Here is a 17,605-nt window from a genome sequence, read left to right as displayed (position 1 = left end):
TCAAAGTGCAAAATTGAATTACCATTTTATCCCTACACTAAATCAAAATGTTATAAAATAATTAATTTAATTTATCTAATCTAATTAATTACACATTTTTATCCTTCAATAAAAAACCTACTCCTTTAATATTTTGTACAAAGAACTGTAAATATACGTTTAAATAAATGCTAAGTATCATATTGAATACAATACAATGAATCAACCATAATTATATGCCTCTCCACATATGAATTACTAATTTAAAGAAGTTATTACAATTAGTCATTTATGTAGTTCTTTATAATTTTAGAATTGATTCTTCATATTCTATATACAATTCAATATGTTATCTTTTATATATGTGTATTAGTACGTTATCTTTTATAATTCAGTTGGTATATATATCATATATAATCATATGCTTCAAGTTTGAACAATAACTGCAAATTTGGATTTAATAGTTTTGGAAATTTAACTGTTTCTAAAGAATAAAATGTGTGTCTTTTTATCTCTTTTTAACCGTTATAAAGAAATTTAATGATATTTTAATGATCTTTTTCTAACGTGACTTTTGAATTTCTATAGATCATGTTTAGACATATTTCTTGGATTATAAATATCATTGTGTGCTTCAGTGTTTTTTCTCTATGGACTGTATCATGATATATATATTGCCTTAGTTTTGACGATAGCTACTTTTCTTCACTCTTTGAATATTAATATTTGATAGTTCCGTTACAGATTTATCAAGATTTGCTTAGATTTCTTTTCTATTTGATCAAGTTGGATTTTTTTTGTGTGTGTTATCAATATTTATATTAGTAATAATGAAGATGTCTACTACATTTGTTCAAGACAACCCTTTTTGTCCCTTAATTTTTTTCTGAATTTATACCACTAGACGGAGTGTCCAACAGCTTTTATTAAAATAAAAATCCTCAATAGGGATAAGTACAAGGAAGAGGGGGCAAGGCTTTACCTTATCAATCCTAATGAGGTAACGAACATTGGACACAAGTCACAACATTGTACACACTTGAAGAGATTTTGAATACTTGAAAGAGAATAAGAAAGCTCTCATCTCTTGTCTCTCTACATTTTTTGTCTACATTCTCCTTTCACATTAATACTTTTAGCTTCAGTTTGTAATATTTTGTTGATTTCTTTAAAGGTATTTTACATTTGTAATAATAAAAAGAAGCACTATCTGTTTTTTCGAGTTAATTCCTATTCGACAAATAAATAACTACAACTAAAAATATATTGTACACGATAAGACATCAATTTTATGATTTGTGTTTTGTATGGTTGATAGTTATTCTTGCTTTGGCGACCACACATATAAGTTGTTTGGCTTTTAAAGTACTTTTTCTGATTTACTGTTTTATTTTACAAACATTATAATAAAATTAAAAATAAATGTGCAATGCATGTTCACATGAAAGGAAGCCCAAAATTACCGAGAATGAGCAATATAAAGGTTGGAAATAATTTTCATTTCCCAAGAATGCTTTACTATAACAATTTCATCAATTTTTCATTTTCGTAGTCTTTTTCCATGTTTTTGTTTTCTTCCTTTCCTTTCTTTTTCAGCATTTTTTTCTCAGATACCATTTGAAATTTATAGGAACGGCATTATATTGAACATGTACTTGTGCATTAAAATATAAACAGATACAAATTCTATAAAGTAGTAAGGGACAAACGTGCAACACACGTTCCCGGAGACTAGTATATGTTGGTGAAATTACAAGATTACAAATTACAATTGAAAAATAAAATGAAGAAATTAACTTCACTTCTTGGCTGAGGCGCGGATATCTCGCTTTCTTTAAGGAGATTCAAGCCCACTGCAGTAAATTATTTCACTGGTCCAGCAGTAGTCCTCTTGACTTGTCCCCTCCAGGATACAACAACCTTATCACAAAAATGTAACTCAACAAACTCTGGACAAGAGTTGAGTTTAAAGCTCTTCACAAAGAATACCTCCCTTCAACTAATAAGAACTCTTTTTTTATATAAACTTAACTCTCTTAATTTTTTCTTCTCTTATTTCTTTTCAAAACAAAGAAGACCTCTCTATTTATAGGAGAGAAAAATCATACAAAGATGAAAAAATAATAGAATGCCATCATTATCATCATTTAGCGTACCATTATGATTTAGTGCACCATTATGATTTAGTGCACCACTTATTAGTGATAATTAGATTAAAAATACATAATGGAATGATTTAGTCTTGCACTAAATAAAGATGATAATGAAAGATATTTTTTATGCACTAAAGAAAGAATAATAAAGATGACATTAAATGTCATCAATGGACAATTGCTAAAATTGCAATTTAATAAAATGTTAAAATGCTCACACTAACAATCCCCCACTCATTTTAATATTGTATAAGAGAGTTTATCAGTTGAAGGAAGATTACTATACATAATGAAGGTGTGCTCTGCATTGAACCTCCACTTAGTGAAACAATAACTTTTACTCCAGAGTCGTAGTGGTCTCAGACTTGAACTATGACTGCTTAAGGGACATAAAATATTACTGCTCACACATAGTAATCAAGATATTGTCACGAGCTTTATAAGTCAGCACTTTACGGCCTTGTGCTATCCCGGTTTTATGAGTGCTTTTGAGAATAAGCCTAATTCTCATAGGAAGCGGCCTACTTCCATACTCACAAGGTGAAATCTGTCGAGAGTGCTTCTGTAAATTTAACACTCCACCCATAAGGGCTACAGATTTTCATTAAGAGTTTTTTAAACTCAACCTCCACAATTCATTACAGGAAACAATGCACTCACATCATAGGGAGGGAATAAAAAATAGTGTATTTTTTTCATAACAAGTCATCATATGATTCGTTTTTCCCATTGAACCTGGTTATAGGATCTCTAGTCTCCAGGTTGGGTTTCCTCATATATGACTCATGGATTTATAGGCTTCAATCCCATCCCCCTCGATGTGCTCCAGATCTTTTCTCTTGTTAAGGCCTTAGTAAGAGGATCTGCAAGATTTTCACAAGATTTGACATAATCAACATTAATGGTACCACTTGTCAAATATGATCTAACATTACTGTGTTTCCTCCTTATAGGTCTGGATTTACCGTTGTAATAACGATTTTGAACTCTACCAATTGTTGCAGTGCTATCACAATGAATTAAAATTGGAGGAATTGGTTTTTCAAAATAAGGTATTTGAAATAATAAATCTCTTAACCAATTCGCTTCCTCACTAGCTGAAGCTAAAGCAATTAGTTCAGCCTCCATGATAGAGTTAGCAATTATAGTTTGTTTTTTTGATTTCCAACAAACAGCACCACTACCCAATGTAAAAATGTAACCAGTGGCAGAACAGGAATCACCTGCTAGAGTGTTCCAATCTGCATCAAAAAAGCCTTCAAGTACAACAGGATATTTTTTATAGAACAAACCACAAGTTTTTGTTCCAATTAAATATCTCATAACTCTTGTTATAGCATGCCAATGTTCATTACCTGGCTTGCTAGTAAACCTTCTAAGTACTCCTACTGCATATGCAATATCAGGCCTAGTGCAATCTGTAACACCCCAAAAATTTCTATGCCAAGACCCGAACCATTTCTCATAGGCATATAGGATCAGACTCGATGAATTCTAGTTGTATATATAAGTTAACATCAATTACTAAGTAATTGAAGGGTATTAGATGTGATTTAGGGTCATAAGGGATCCCTAAAACCAAGCCAAGTCCAAAGAATTCGTCTTGGCTAATTTTTCCGAATGAGTTTGTATAAGGGTCAACTTCAAACGACCATATCTATTGGAATATAGCGAATTGGGTGGACCATGACCTATCAAATTAAAGGTCTTTGAGTCTTCTTTCCAACTCCACCAAGATTGCAATTTTTGAAGTTTGGAGTCAAAAGTTATGACCATTTTACCACAGACTATCTCTGCAGAAATCGCAGGCAAACTAGCCTCAGTAGTTTGGGTGCTGGCGCGTCGCGCCAGCTATAGCGCCAGAAGTTTTTTTGCCTATTTTCTAGATTTTTTGATGAAGGGCAACTTGGGCATTTTCCCTAAATGTATATACACGAACTTGGGCATGTTTGGGAGTCATTTTTCAGCCTTTCACCTCTCTAAAGAACCCTAAACTTCATCCTCTTCTCTCTCAAATAATCCCTTCCAATTTTTCTATCAAACTCAAGGATTCAAGGCTCCTCATTGAAGACCAAGACTTCTCCAAATCTTCTTCAAGTTCCTCCCTAAGGTATGTGGGTTTTCATCCATGGGTTCTTCCACCTATGGAGCCCAAATATTTTTCTCAACTTTGTATATAAATTCTAAATGATGAAATCTTATGGTATTTTACATGATGATTCAAAATGCATATATTATGGTTTACTTGAAGCTTATTATGTTTAAATGGATATGTTGACTCTTAATTTCAAGTGATGAGTTTTTAGGAATTTTCATACTACGATTCCAAATGTATAGATTCTTGAATATTTGAAGTTTATTACCTATATTGACTTATGTTGATTCATATTTACATGATATGGATAGTTTATCAAGGTACTTATATGAAGGTTTGAAAGTAGTTTTAAAGTGCATATGGTGGGTTATTTTAAGATGTTTGATTTGATGCATTCATATCACTCTCATGCATACAAGTATTCTTTAAATGTATTTGAAAGTTATATGAAATGAACCCACCTAGTTTTCTTATGTTGAAATGAAGTTGAAATGAAAGTTTATGAAGCAAATGCCTATGTTTAAGGGAGTCTTATGAAATGAAATGTCTTTATGAAATGCTTGATTGATGAAATGGCTTCTTAGTCAAAATAAGGTTTCAATGTGAAAGGACAATTCTCACATTGAATCAAATGAAATGTTTAAGGTTATGATATGACATGTTTGACTTCCCTATAGGCCGTCAATGCTTTTGAACATTTTTCCAAAATAGAAGGTCCGATTAGCATGGTACCTGGAATGCCATCACTGATTGTAGACCTAACTCTCTTATAAACCAAGGTTCATTAGTAGAACGGTAAATAGAGCATGGTAGTCATGATGATATTATAAACCAAAGATTTTAATGAGCTATTCCACCGATGATGATTTGATGTCTAAAGTTATATAAATGCTTATGTTATTATGATACTTAAATGTTATTCTACTGAGAGCTTACCTAGCACCGAGCTGGATAAGAGGCGAATACCCACGTCCCAGAACTACGTGCCACCATAGGTATAAAGAAGATAGAGGCGAATACCCAATCTCTAAGAGGCGAGTACCCGAAATATCAAGGCTTAGTGGTGAGTACCCAAGTCTAAGAACTAGAGGTGAGTACCCGGTTCACACAATAGCTTAGTGGATCCACTTAGACATGACAGAGTCTACCTTGGCAAGTAGTCTTCCCCTTTCTTCCGGTGTAGGGTTAACATCGGGACTCCATGTTATGGCTCACATGGTTTATGTCGGTTGATGGTCGCTCTCACAAAGGTACAAGGTCCCTCTTCCAATGTTTAAGATATATCATATGATATCTACTATGTCTATCACAAGGTAAAGTATGTGCTCTCACAAAATTAATGATTTCTTTCAAAAGGTTTATGGATTACTTATTTACTATTCATGGTATTTTGCAAGTATATGGTTTCTTATAATGACTCATGACTACCTCTAAAATATTTAAGTTTCTTTTATGAATCATGATGGTTTCTATATTTTATTGACTAAGCTTCATAACTCCAAATGGTATTTCGAATGAATACAAGGTTCTAATATGGTCCATTATTTCACCTTATTGTATAATGATATATTGCATTGCATACTCACATACTTAGTACATTCAAAGTACTAACACATACTTTTGCCTACATGATATCACAATGTAGGAACTGACGTCACTCCCCGACCTCCTCCTCGTGGCTAGCTCAAGTTAGTTGAAGATTTCTTGTGGGTAGTTCCCATGTTTCGGGAACGACATCCTTTTTATTCTAAGCTTGTGTTATGTAGAATAGTAAGACTTTTATTAAGGCATTTCTTGACACTTATATTGAGGGTGAGGTAGGGACATGTCTTAGCCCCCGCCAAGTCTATTAGTAGAGGTATGTTTGGACATAAATGGATGAAATATTTTTATTTCCGCTTATTATTGTTTACCATTACTAATGAAATGCTTAATGAATGCTAAGAGGCTTGGGTGAGGTACCTTCGGGTATCTCATTCGCCGTGTAACGTCTAGGCCCTAGGCTTGGGTCGTGACACAATTAGTCACATATATCAAACTTCCAATTATGCTAGCATATTCCTTTTGATTTATCACATCATTTTCACTTTGAATAGGAAACAAGTGTACACTTGAATCAAAAGGAGTTAAAACATGCTTGCAATCAAGAAAGTTATATTTTTTTAAAATTTTCTCAACATAATGTGACTGGTCAAGGAAAATTCCATCACATGTTCTAGTAATTTTTATTTCTAGAATAAAATTTGCCTCACCAAGATCTTTCATATCAAAATGGCTTCTAAGAATGTTCTTAGTATCATAAATAACATTCATATTCGAGCCAAAGATCAATAAATCATCAACATATAGGCAAATAATAACATGTGTATTATTCCAAGACTTATGATATATGCACTTATCACACTCATTTATTTTAAAATTATTTTCAATCATGCAGGAATCAAACTTTTCATGCCATTGCTTTGGTGCCTGTTTCAAGCCATATATGGATTTAGTAAGTTTACATACTTTGCTTTCTTGGCCTGCTTCAACAAAACCTTCAGGTTGTTCCATATAAATTTCTTCATTAAGTTCTCCATTTAAAAAAGCAATTTTTACATCCATTTGATGAATATGCAAATCAAAAATTGCAGCCATAGCAATTAAAAGTCTAATGGATGTAATTCTTGTAACCGGAGAAAAAGTATCAAAAATCTCTAGGCCTTCTAGTTGCTTAAACCCTTTAGCAACTAGTCTAGCCTTATATTTATCGATTGATCCATCTGGTTTTAACTTTTTTCGTAAGACCCATTTGCAACCAATTGTTTTACAACCTGGTGGTAAATCAACTAACTTCCAAGTTTCATTAGAAGTTAGTGATTCCATTTCATCATTTACAGCCTCTTTCCAAAAAATAGAATCATGCGAAGATAAAGCTTCTTGTAAAGTGAAAGGGTCATCTCCAACATTAAAAACATAAAAATCAGGCCCAATTTTTTTTTCTACTCTATCTCTTTTACTTCTTCTAAACTCAAAATCATCAATTTCTTTATTTTTAAAAATGGAAGAAGAAGAACTAGGTAGTGATAAAATATTTTGTTCAATTCTTTGACCCCCACTATTTTTAGAATCAAAAGGAAATTTATTTTCATGAAAAATAGCATCACCTGATTCTATTACAATATTATCTTCAAGATTAAAAAATCTATAGGCTGTACTATTTAAAGCATAACCAAGAAAAGCACAAGTAGTAACTTTCTTACCCAATTTTGTAACTTTGAGATCCATTAGCTTCACAAAGGCTAGACAACCCCAAACTATTAGATATCCCAAATTTGGCTTGTGACCTTTTCACAACTCAAAAGGTGTTAGTTTAGTCTTTTTATGAGGCACTCGATTTAACACATAACACGCAGTCAAAATAGCTTCACCCCAAAAATTCAAAGGTGCATTTGACTCAATAAGCATGGCATTAGTCAATTCAATCAAAGTTCTATTTTTTCTTTCCGCTACACCATTAGATGAAGGAGAATAAGGAGGAGTAGTTTCATGAATTATTCCCAATGATCTAACAAAAGAATTAAACTCATTTGACTCATATTCACGGCCTCTATCACTTCTAATTCTTTTTATTTTCTTCCAAACTGATTTTCAACCTCATGGAGAAAAAATTTAAAATTTTCAAAAGCATCACTTTTATTTTTCATTAAGTAAACATATGTAAACTTAGAAAAATCATCAATGAAAGTGATAAAATATCTATTTTCTCCACGAGTTAAAATTCCTCCAAGTTCACAAATATCAGTGTGAACTAATTCTAATAAATCAGTTTTTCTTTCAACTTTAAAATGAGGCCTTTTAGTAATTTTTGCTTTACTACAAGCTTCACACTTTTCAAAATTCTTTTTAATCACTGGGATTAATCCTAAATTACTCATGATTCCAACATAACGATCATTAATATGACACAAACGAGCATGCCAAAAATTAGTAGAAGAAAGCATGTAAACAGAAGTAGAAATTTTATTCATTTCAACATTCAGTTTAAACATCCCATCACAAGCATACCCCTTTCCCACAAAAATACTTTTTTTCACAATTACATATTGATCAGATTCAATAATTTGTTTAAAGCCTACTTTATTAAGAAGAAAACTAGACATCAAGTTTTTTCTCATTGAAGGAGTATAAAGTACATCTTTCAAAGTTAATATCCTTCCAGAGGTAAAACACAATTCGACATCTCCCATTCCAAGCACTTGAGTAGTATGAGAATCACCGAGCATGATGGTTTTGGGCTCTCCAAAAGGAGTATATTTTTTAAACCAATCATTGTCATAACAGACATGACGGTTTGCACCAGAATCAGCCCACCATCCATCAACATTCTCAACCATGTTTATGTCTGTAATCATTGCCACAAAAGGCTCTTCGGTAACGTTTGCCTGAGGTATAGAACCACGTTTTCGGTATCTGCAAAATCGAGCAATATGCCCACTCTTGCCACAGACAAAGCACGGTCCTTTATTATAAACTTGTTGATTTTGTGCTTGGCTATTTTCACCATTATTTTTCTTAGGAAGTCTACCATTATTTTTCTTGAACTTTTTCTTCTTAGGCTTCAAAGAGGTATTTTTGTTAGATTCAGGAGTAATATATTTTGAAGTAACTAAATTTACCTTCGTTGTGATGTTGCTCTCTTCATTTTGTAAAAGTGTATCTTGGCCCCTTGCCTCCTTTTCCATGCGGATTTTCATGATCAAAGTCTCAAGAGAGGTTTCCTTTTATTTGTGGCGCATAGTTTTTTGAAACTCCTTCCATAAAGGTGGAAGTTTGTCTATTATGCCACAAACAATAAGATTGTCTCCAATTTTGACTTCCTCAGACCTGAGTTCTCCAACGATCATTATAAAATCTTGAGCTTTGTCTATCACTGATTTATCATCCACCATTTGAAAACGAAAAAATCGACTAGCAGCATATTTTTTCGCTCCAGCTTCTTCGGTATCATATTTACTCTGCAATGCTTTCCATATTTTCTTTGCACTAGAGTAAGTTCTATCATAATAATCATAAAAATTATCAGATAGACAATTAAGAATATAATACCGACACTTGTAGGAATCATTATTGTACTTTTCCACTTTCTCTTGATGAGAAATTAGTTCATCGTTATACATGGAGAGGATGTTAACTTTATTAGGATTTTTTGAGTTAACACATATGAAACATTGAGAAGACTTAAGTAGAAAAGTACTTTACCCTTCCATCTCTTGAAATGATTACCATTAAATCGAAATGGTTTGTTTAGATCTCCCATCTTGATATCCGCGGATTTTTCAATTGTAGCCATAATGAATCTCCTTAAAATTGTTGGTGAAATTACAAGATTACAAATTACAATTGAAAAATAAAATGAAGAAATTAACTTCACTTCTTGGCTGAGGCGCGGATATCTCGCTTTCTTTAAGGAGATTCAAGCCCACTGCAGTAAATTATTTCACTGGTCCAGCAGTAGTCCTCTTGACTTGTCCCCTCCAGGATACAACAGCCTTATCACAAAAATGTAACTCAACAAACTCTGGACAAGAGTTGAGTTTAAAGCTCTTCACAAAGAATACCTCCCTTCAACTAATAAGAACTCTCTTTTTTATATAAACTTAACTCTCTTAATTTTTTCTTCTCTTATTTCTTTTCAAAACAAAGAAGACATCTCTATTTATAGGAGAGAAAAATCATACAAAGATGAAAAAATAATAGAATGCCATCATTATCATCATTTAGCGTACCATTATGATTTAGTGCACCATTATGATTTAGTGCACCACTTATTAGTGATAATTAGATTAAAAATACATAATGGAATGATTTAGTCTTGCACTAAATAAAGATGATAATGAAAGATATTTTTTATGCACTAAAGAAAGAATAATAAAGATGACATTAAATGTCATCAATGGACAATTGCTAAAATTGCAATTTAATAAAATGTTAAAATGCTCACACTAACAGTATATATAGTAATTGTCTTTTCAGCATATTTTTTTTTACTGTTAGGGCCTTCGAATTTACCTCTGACACACGTAACTTAGATGTTTTTTCACGCATTTTGCCAGGTAGGATTCAAGTGTTTTGTTTAAGTGTTGGATATTTAAAGTGTCTACTTGTGTACTGTCAAAGTTAAAGATCAAACTTATAATTTGAAGTCAAGTTAAAGATTCAATTTATGTATTATGCCAAAATAAAACAATAACAACAAATTGGCCATAATTGAATTATTGGGGGTGACTTTTTGTTGCTTTTCCTATTTAGTATTGCAGATTTGTTTGGAGACTTGTTTCGAACCGAGTACCACTCCTTGTGGTCACATGTACGATCTTAATGGCTTTAATAGAAAATTGGGACCTTAAAATGGAACAATCCGTCATTGAAGAGCTGGAAGCTCAATTTTTAAAATTTGGCTTGTCGTAAAGATGAATCATTTCAATTGAATAATATATTAAAAGATTTGAAATATCAAGAGCAATGCATATCTTAAATTTGGGACTAAGAGTTTCTCTAACTGGATGTGTCCATTGAAATCCGCTATAAAAGAGCTTTGAAGTTCAAATTTTAAAATTCTAACTTGCCGCAAACATAATTCGTTTTGAGTGGATAATATATTAAAAAATCAAAACATCGAGAGGAGCTCATATATAAAATTTGCCGCAAACTTATTGATCTTTCTTAATTACAGATGGTAAAATCTACAAAATAAAATTAGTTTGAAAGCAAGAAAATATCAACGGGGTTCTAACTTCAAAAAAATGTGCAGTTAGAAGTTAGAACAATATCCTATGGGCATAATATATAAATATGACCCTTAGCTTGATTTTAGCTGATAACTATGACCTCTGACTTTACTAGTGCACAAGTAGACAATTTAACTATCAAAAACTTGAACAATTAGACACACTCGTCCTACACAACATCATATACGACAATTTTGTGTCATACGTGACATCCTACGTGTATTGTGCCACGTAGGACACGTGTGTCTATTTATTCAATTTTATGCAAATTTAAGTGTCTACTTGTGTACATCAAAAGTTGGAGGATATAAATGTGAAATGAGGCTAAGTTAAAGGGCATATTTATGTATTATGTCTATCCTATGTTGTAATGGTTATTATAAAGGTTTTTTTTTTGTTAATTCTCCAAATTCATTTCAGAGTAATTTGATGATTTCACAAACTAATATTTTATTCTTCATGTTTGGTTGCTATACTGGTTGATTATTTTTTTTGAGATTTTTTCCTTTTAAAATGTAGTTCGTTGATTGACCACTTGAACTTTTTGTTTTCTTTTCTGGCGTAATACATAAATATAATTCATAACTTGGCTTCAACTGACAACTAGGACCTTTAACTTTATTAGTATACAAGTAAATACTTTAACTATCCAAAATTTGAATAAATACACATACGTCCTAAATGACAATTTTGTGTCCTAAATGACAATTTTGTGTCCTATATGCTGTCCTACTTGTATTATGCCACATAAGACACGTGTATCCACTTGTTAAATTTTATATAAGTTTTAGTATTTACTTATAAACATCCAAAGTTAGAAGAAATATATATCAACTGAAACCAAGTTAAATGACATATTTATGTATTATGTCTTCTTTTTTTAATGAGCTTTAGGTTTTTGAACAATTTAAGTAGCCTGAAATCTACATTAAGTTTAAGGTGTATTTGACCAACAAAAAAAAAATTAGAAATACACCTTGCTATCAAGGATCTCTCTAGTGGTACATCACACCTCAAAATTAATAACATTTTATTTTTCATATTTTAGTATTTAACTTGATCAGTTAAATGAAATAGAAAATCCCATAAAAATTCAAGGTATAATTGTAAAGAAGATTTTTGTGTAGTTTCACGCTCAAATAATTCAAGTGATAAAATAGCAAACACAGCGATAAAATTTTTCTTCTCCTAGCTAGTTAGAAGACCACAAAAAAATAATATTATCCAACAATTATCTGCCTTGACCCAATTACATGAATAGAAAATACCATAATAATTTAAGGATACAATTGGAAAGAGGCTTTTATAGAGTTCTAAACCAAACACAAAATTAGATGAAAAACAATAAACCAAACACTTGATAGAAAATATCTTGGTGTTTCTAATCCATTCGTTATTACTTTTTTATCAAACGACCCCTAATGAAAGAGAGACCCACCTTTGTTGGATGAAAATCTATTGACATCACATGCCCACCATGACCGACAAGGCTTTGGAAAGGGCTGTTTCGCTGGATTAAGACAAAATGGAGAAACATGTACCGTATCATGGTTATAATAGACACAGTTCAAAAGTTAGCAATTCAAGTGATTATACAGTTATCATTATGAGAAATCCTGATAATCAGTAGAAAATAAAAAAGATTCTGAAGGTCTAAAGATGTTTTGGTAATAAGCAAGTACCCCAAATCTTGACTCAAATGAAATGTATTATAGACAACATAATATGATGATCTTGATATTTGATGTAATTGAATAACCCTTTTGAGTATTCTCAGTACTGAAATAAAGAATGTGACAATAAAAGTCACATGGACAATTGTCTAAGCAACTAAATATATATATACGTGTGTGTGTGTGTGTTCTCGTTTGAGTACAAGCAAAAGAATCAGGATAATATTAACACAGAAATCAGAAGAAATAATGTGGACCAAGAACAACAAAATCATAAAACTAATGAATATATATCCAGGAGATTTAACTCTGTGCTGACTGCTACTTGTGAGCCATTACAACTTAAAAGAAAAGTAACTGCAAGACTCAATCGACCAAGGATCTACAACGGAAAATAGAGGTAGTACCTCGGCTGCATTCCATATCTTCACAGTTCTGTCAAAGGAAGATGTTGCAAACACACTTGAGTTTGGTCTAAAACGGATATCCGTAACTTGATCAGCATGACCTTGTCCACTATAAACATTGTTATTTCCCAACTCCCAAATCAAAACCTAAACATGGATCACATCACAAGTTCGTTAAGGGGAGAGGTTGAAGCAAGCTCTCTTCCATCTGACCAGCTAGAATCCTGTTGAAGATTAATAAGACAAACCTTCCCGTCATATCCACCAGTAGCCAAAAACTCTCCATTTGAATGAAAGTGGCAACATAGGAGCTTGCTCATTTTTGTGTCAAGGTAACTTATCTCTTTAAAAGAGTTGTCTGCAAAGCAATATGAAATCAATTATCCTTTGTGGCTAAATGGGTTCTCAATATGACATTAGATGCACAACCTAACAAGGTGAGTATAGAGCCTAACAACAGGTGACACCAGTTATGTACAGTCCTTATGGAGGATAAACTATTTCTGTCAACTGTCAATTATCTAAATTGCAACATTTTAAGTATTAATTTTCAGAGGAACCATTAAACTTGTTGTCGCGTACCTTTCCAGAGCGTAGAAAAATTTCCTGCCCATGAATAGATTGAACTACTTGCATTAACCAGATCAACATCTCCTTGTGAGTAGCAGCTTATAGTATTATCCTTTGCAACACCCGTGACAGTAGTTTTCTCTTTCCAAACCTACAACTTAGGATAATATTAAATGAGCAAGAATGAAGTAGATGAAGACTATATTGACATTCCACATGCATTCGTCCAAGTGACTATAAAGGTGACAGACAAGAATAAACTAAGAAAGGGAAGTCCAATCCCCCAAAATGATGATGTCTATCAGTGACGGAGTGAAATGGAATCACCAGCACATGAAGGGCTTAAGAATTAGATTCAGAAAAATGATCTTACGGATTCCAAAGAACTCAATCGAGTTTTCCTCTTCATGCCACTCTGATACAAAACACAGGTAAGAAATTAGAAGCCAAAAAGGGGCTCATGTTTCCTCAATTCTGGTACTGCTAAAATATTGCTGAAATTTGACAACGTTCAAATAAAATCCGTTACTTGCGACAGCCTTTTTGATCTTAGACGTACCTTATTTGAAGACTGCAGTCCCAGCTGGTTTATTTTCTCCTGCACTGCAGGTTGCTTTCCAGATCTTCTCATAAGTTCTCCTATAGGAGCTATTTTTTGTTGGTCAGTTGGTAAAAACTCTGGGGTTCTTTGATCTGTATCATCTAGAATCTGTTCAATGCCAGAAGAAGAAAACAAGAAAAAGTAAGGCAGGAAAAAGATCTTGATCACATCAGTATAGTAGGGTAACTGATATTTGGTCCATCAATCTGTTGATTACTGGACTATGCAAATACTTTGAATTTTTTCTCCTCTTTTCTTTCTTCTACAAAGGTTTCTCCTTTTAAAGTTTAGTCTTAAGTTACGGTTCTTATTTTACTATTAATAAATTGTTGTAAAAGGTTTTATAAAGAGATTTCAACAACCAGAAAATTCGAAAAACCAACTCATGGTCTGCATGGCTAAAATAATTGCAGTATGCTCCAATATCTAGGAGCGAAATGGTTACTTGAGTATTCAACTTACTCCTGCATCTTTTCCACTTGAGTCAGCTTGAATGAACATACGAAAGAAATCAACAGTATTTGCACAGTGTTAGAATCCTAGGAATATTCTATAGCATATGTGTAAATATAGTAGGTAGCTTGATTTACTCCTATTTTAATTAGGTATTGATTTCCTTTCCTTTTTAGGACATGCATACTTAGCTATTTAAACTCCAATAGCTTGTGGGAATAATCAAGCTGAATTCTCTCTCGAACTCTTATCTTCTCACATGGCATCACAACTTTGTTTATTGAAAAAACAAAAAATAATAAGAGAACAAAATTGTTGAGAATTTATTTTTTAAGTAAAACCTCCACTGTTCCGTGATTCCGACACTCTCCAGGGGTATTGTGCATATACCTAAACCACCATTACGATCGGAATCCTCGCGGCGCGCGTGATGTTTTCCAGCAGATTATTTTTTCCCGGTAACTTTTTCCGGCGAGACAGCAAGCACTTTTCCAGATCTATTCTTCAAGTTTTTTCCTATAATTCATTTTATTTTTGGACACTAATAGATCTACCTTTTCATGTCTCTCAGATCAGATATGTTTAGTACTAAATCAATGGGTTCAAGCAGCCCAAACCATGGCATCACCACAAAACTTTTGACAAGTAAAAAACTATTTTATCTTGATCCTCCTTTGTTCAATTATGGTGCAAGGGACAAGATGTTTAAGATCACTTGGTTACACAGGCTAAGTAATAAGGACTTTGTGTCCAGAATTGAGCATATAGCTAAAGGTTTTAGGCTGGCCCCAGTGCTTAACGCCAGGTTCCCTCCACATACATATGAAAAGTAAGCCAGCCGTATTAGCACATCAACTCGCGTTAAAGACATTCGGAATTTCATCTCTGATGACACTTTTTTAGTTAGTGATAGGAATGGAGACAGTTATTCCATCTATTTTGATATTGAAAATCATTTTAGTGCTCCCCTAACATAAAGGGGGGCTTTTTCGTTGTGGGTCGCTTCGCGCGGGCCTAGTGGTGCTTTTCCTATTTCGGCTTGAATGGAAAATACTGGACAGGAAAGGAAAACAAACTGTCCAGCCTTTCAAGCCCTACTAAGGATATTACTGGAAAAGATAGGGGCGAATGGGAGAAGATTGATGCTCAATAGTGTAGTCTATTATGGAAATCTATTGACTCAAAGTTGATGCCATTGTTCCGGCCATTCCAAACTTGCTTCATAGTTTGGGAAAAGGCTCGTGGGCTATACACAAACGACATATCCCGCTTTTATAATGTGATTTCTCGGTTGACTAACCTTAAAAAGTAGGACTCGAATATGTCAACTTATCTTGGACAGGTTCAGGCAGTTACGGAAGAATTTAATGAGTTAATGCCCGCCACTCCAAGTGTTGAAAAGCAATTGGAGCAGCGTCAGAAGATGTTTCTAGTTGTTACACTTGTTGGACTTCCAACTGATCTTGACTCAGTGCGAGATCAAATTTTTGCTAGCTCTGTTGTTCCTATTGTGGATGATCTGTTCGCACGATTGTTACGACTAGTTGCACTACCTATGTCGTCTAGTCATTCGGTACCACTTGCAGATTCTTCTATCCTATCATCTCAGACTGCATTTCAGAATGGAAATCAACATGGAGGCCGGTATGGGAAACAACGACCAAATTGAGTCATGCTCGTGATGTGTGCTACTCTCTACATGGTAAACCAAAGAATGCTCACGTTGCTCAAACTAAATCCACTCGTAATCCAACCAATCAATTGTTCTCTTTGTCTGAGGTAGAATACAATGACTTTCTTCAGCATCAGTCGAGTAAGCAGACATCTTGATCAATAGTTTCCGTTGCCCAAGTTGTTAATCTTGTTACTTGTATCTCACAATCCACCACACTTGGTCCTTGGGTCATGGACCCACATTTCTAGTAACAAATATTTATTGTCTAATATTACTTACTCTCACTCCTTTCCCACTTTTACATTAGCTAATGGTTCTCTAACCATGCCAGTGGGGTCAAGTCAATTCCTTATCTTCCTTGATTCTAAATAATGTTCTTTATGTCCCTAGTTGTCCCTTTAGCCTCCTGTCAATAAGTCGTTTGGCTAAGACTTTAAATTGTTTCCTCTCATTTTTTTGTGACTTCTTTGTTATAAAGGACCTCAGTACGGGAAGGATGAGTGTCAGGGCATGATGAACTTATTATCTCAATTCTCACAGATCCACCACAGTCGATTGGGACATCCTAGTTTATCCAAACTTCAAAAGATGGTACCTAGCTTGTCCAAATTGTCTAAGTTAGATTGTGAGTCGTGTCAATTGGGGAAGAACACCCGAGCTACTTTTCCACGTAGTCCTAATAATCGTGTAGAGTCTCTTTTTTCATTTAGTTTTTTTTTTAATGGAAACAGACCCTACACGAGGCTCCCACCTCTCGTGCACAGTCAGGGGTTAAGCAACACCCCCAAGCCTTAACATAAATAATCAAAATAAAATACAAGGAGGGGGACATAAACCTTACCTCCGATCCTATGGTGGTTCATAAGTCGGCTAACCTATTAAGGTCGGCTAACTCATCCCCGATACAAAAAGGGACTAACTATAACTAGAAAACAGTAAACCTGTGAGAGGACTCCTCCCGGTACAATTCAACTATGAAAGCATAAATGAGGGAGACTCTCCCCTTCCATGAGAAAAAAGGAAAGTAACCTACACTAGTCCTATTCCAACTATGCTACGTACCAGACATAGCTACATTGAAGAAGAACAAGTATACGAAACTTCTATCTCGCATGGGATGGGAAATTCTTTTCATCTTTGCTCTTTTTAGTCTTGTCGTACCAAGTAAATCCAGGTGAAGTGTGCCTTTGTATCAGTATCATGATTACCAGCTAAAGAGGCTGAAAGGA

General features: G+C 33.6%; 1 protein-coding gene across 1 annotated transcript in view; it reads right to left on the bottom strand.

The window, feature by feature from the left end:
- Nucleotides 1–2,915: 2,915 nt before the first annotated feature.
- The window catches only part of LOC129890281 (uncharacterized), an 84,587-nt gene continuing 69,897 nt past the window's right edge, over nt 2,916–17,605 (bottom strand). Inside the window, exons 11-21 of the mRNA XM_055965853.1 lie at nt 14,207–14,356; nt 14,021–14,062; nt 13,660–13,798; nt 13,326–13,435; nt 13,078–13,224; nt 12,398–12,507; nt 9,094–9,252; nt 8,486–8,679; nt 3,488–3,550; nt 3,302–3,388; nt 2,916–2,995 (exon numbers count right to left, since the gene is read on the bottom strand). Coding sequence (XP_055821828.1) covers nt 2,916–2,995; nt 3,302–3,388; nt 3,488–3,550; nt 8,486–8,679; nt 9,094–9,252; nt 12,398–12,507; nt 13,078–13,224; nt 13,326–13,435; nt 13,660–13,798; nt 14,021–14,062; nt 14,207–14,356 — 1,281 coding nt within the window. The remainder of the gene's footprint in view (nt 2,996–3,301; nt 3,389–3,487; nt 3,551–8,485; nt 8,680–9,093; nt 9,253–12,397; nt 12,508–13,077; nt 13,225–13,325; nt 13,436–13,659; nt 13,799–14,020; nt 14,063–14,206; nt 14,357–17,605) is intronic.

This window comes from Solanum dulcamara, chromosome 5 (genome assembly GCF_947179165.1).
Source record: "Solanum dulcamara chromosome 5, daSolDulc1.2, whole genome shotgun sequence".
In the NCBI taxonomy this organism is placed as follows: Eukaryota; Viridiplantae; Streptophyta; class Magnoliopsida; order Solanales; family Solanaceae; genus Solanum; species Solanum dulcamara.
This window is presented reverse-complemented; position numbering and strand designations above follow the sequence as displayed.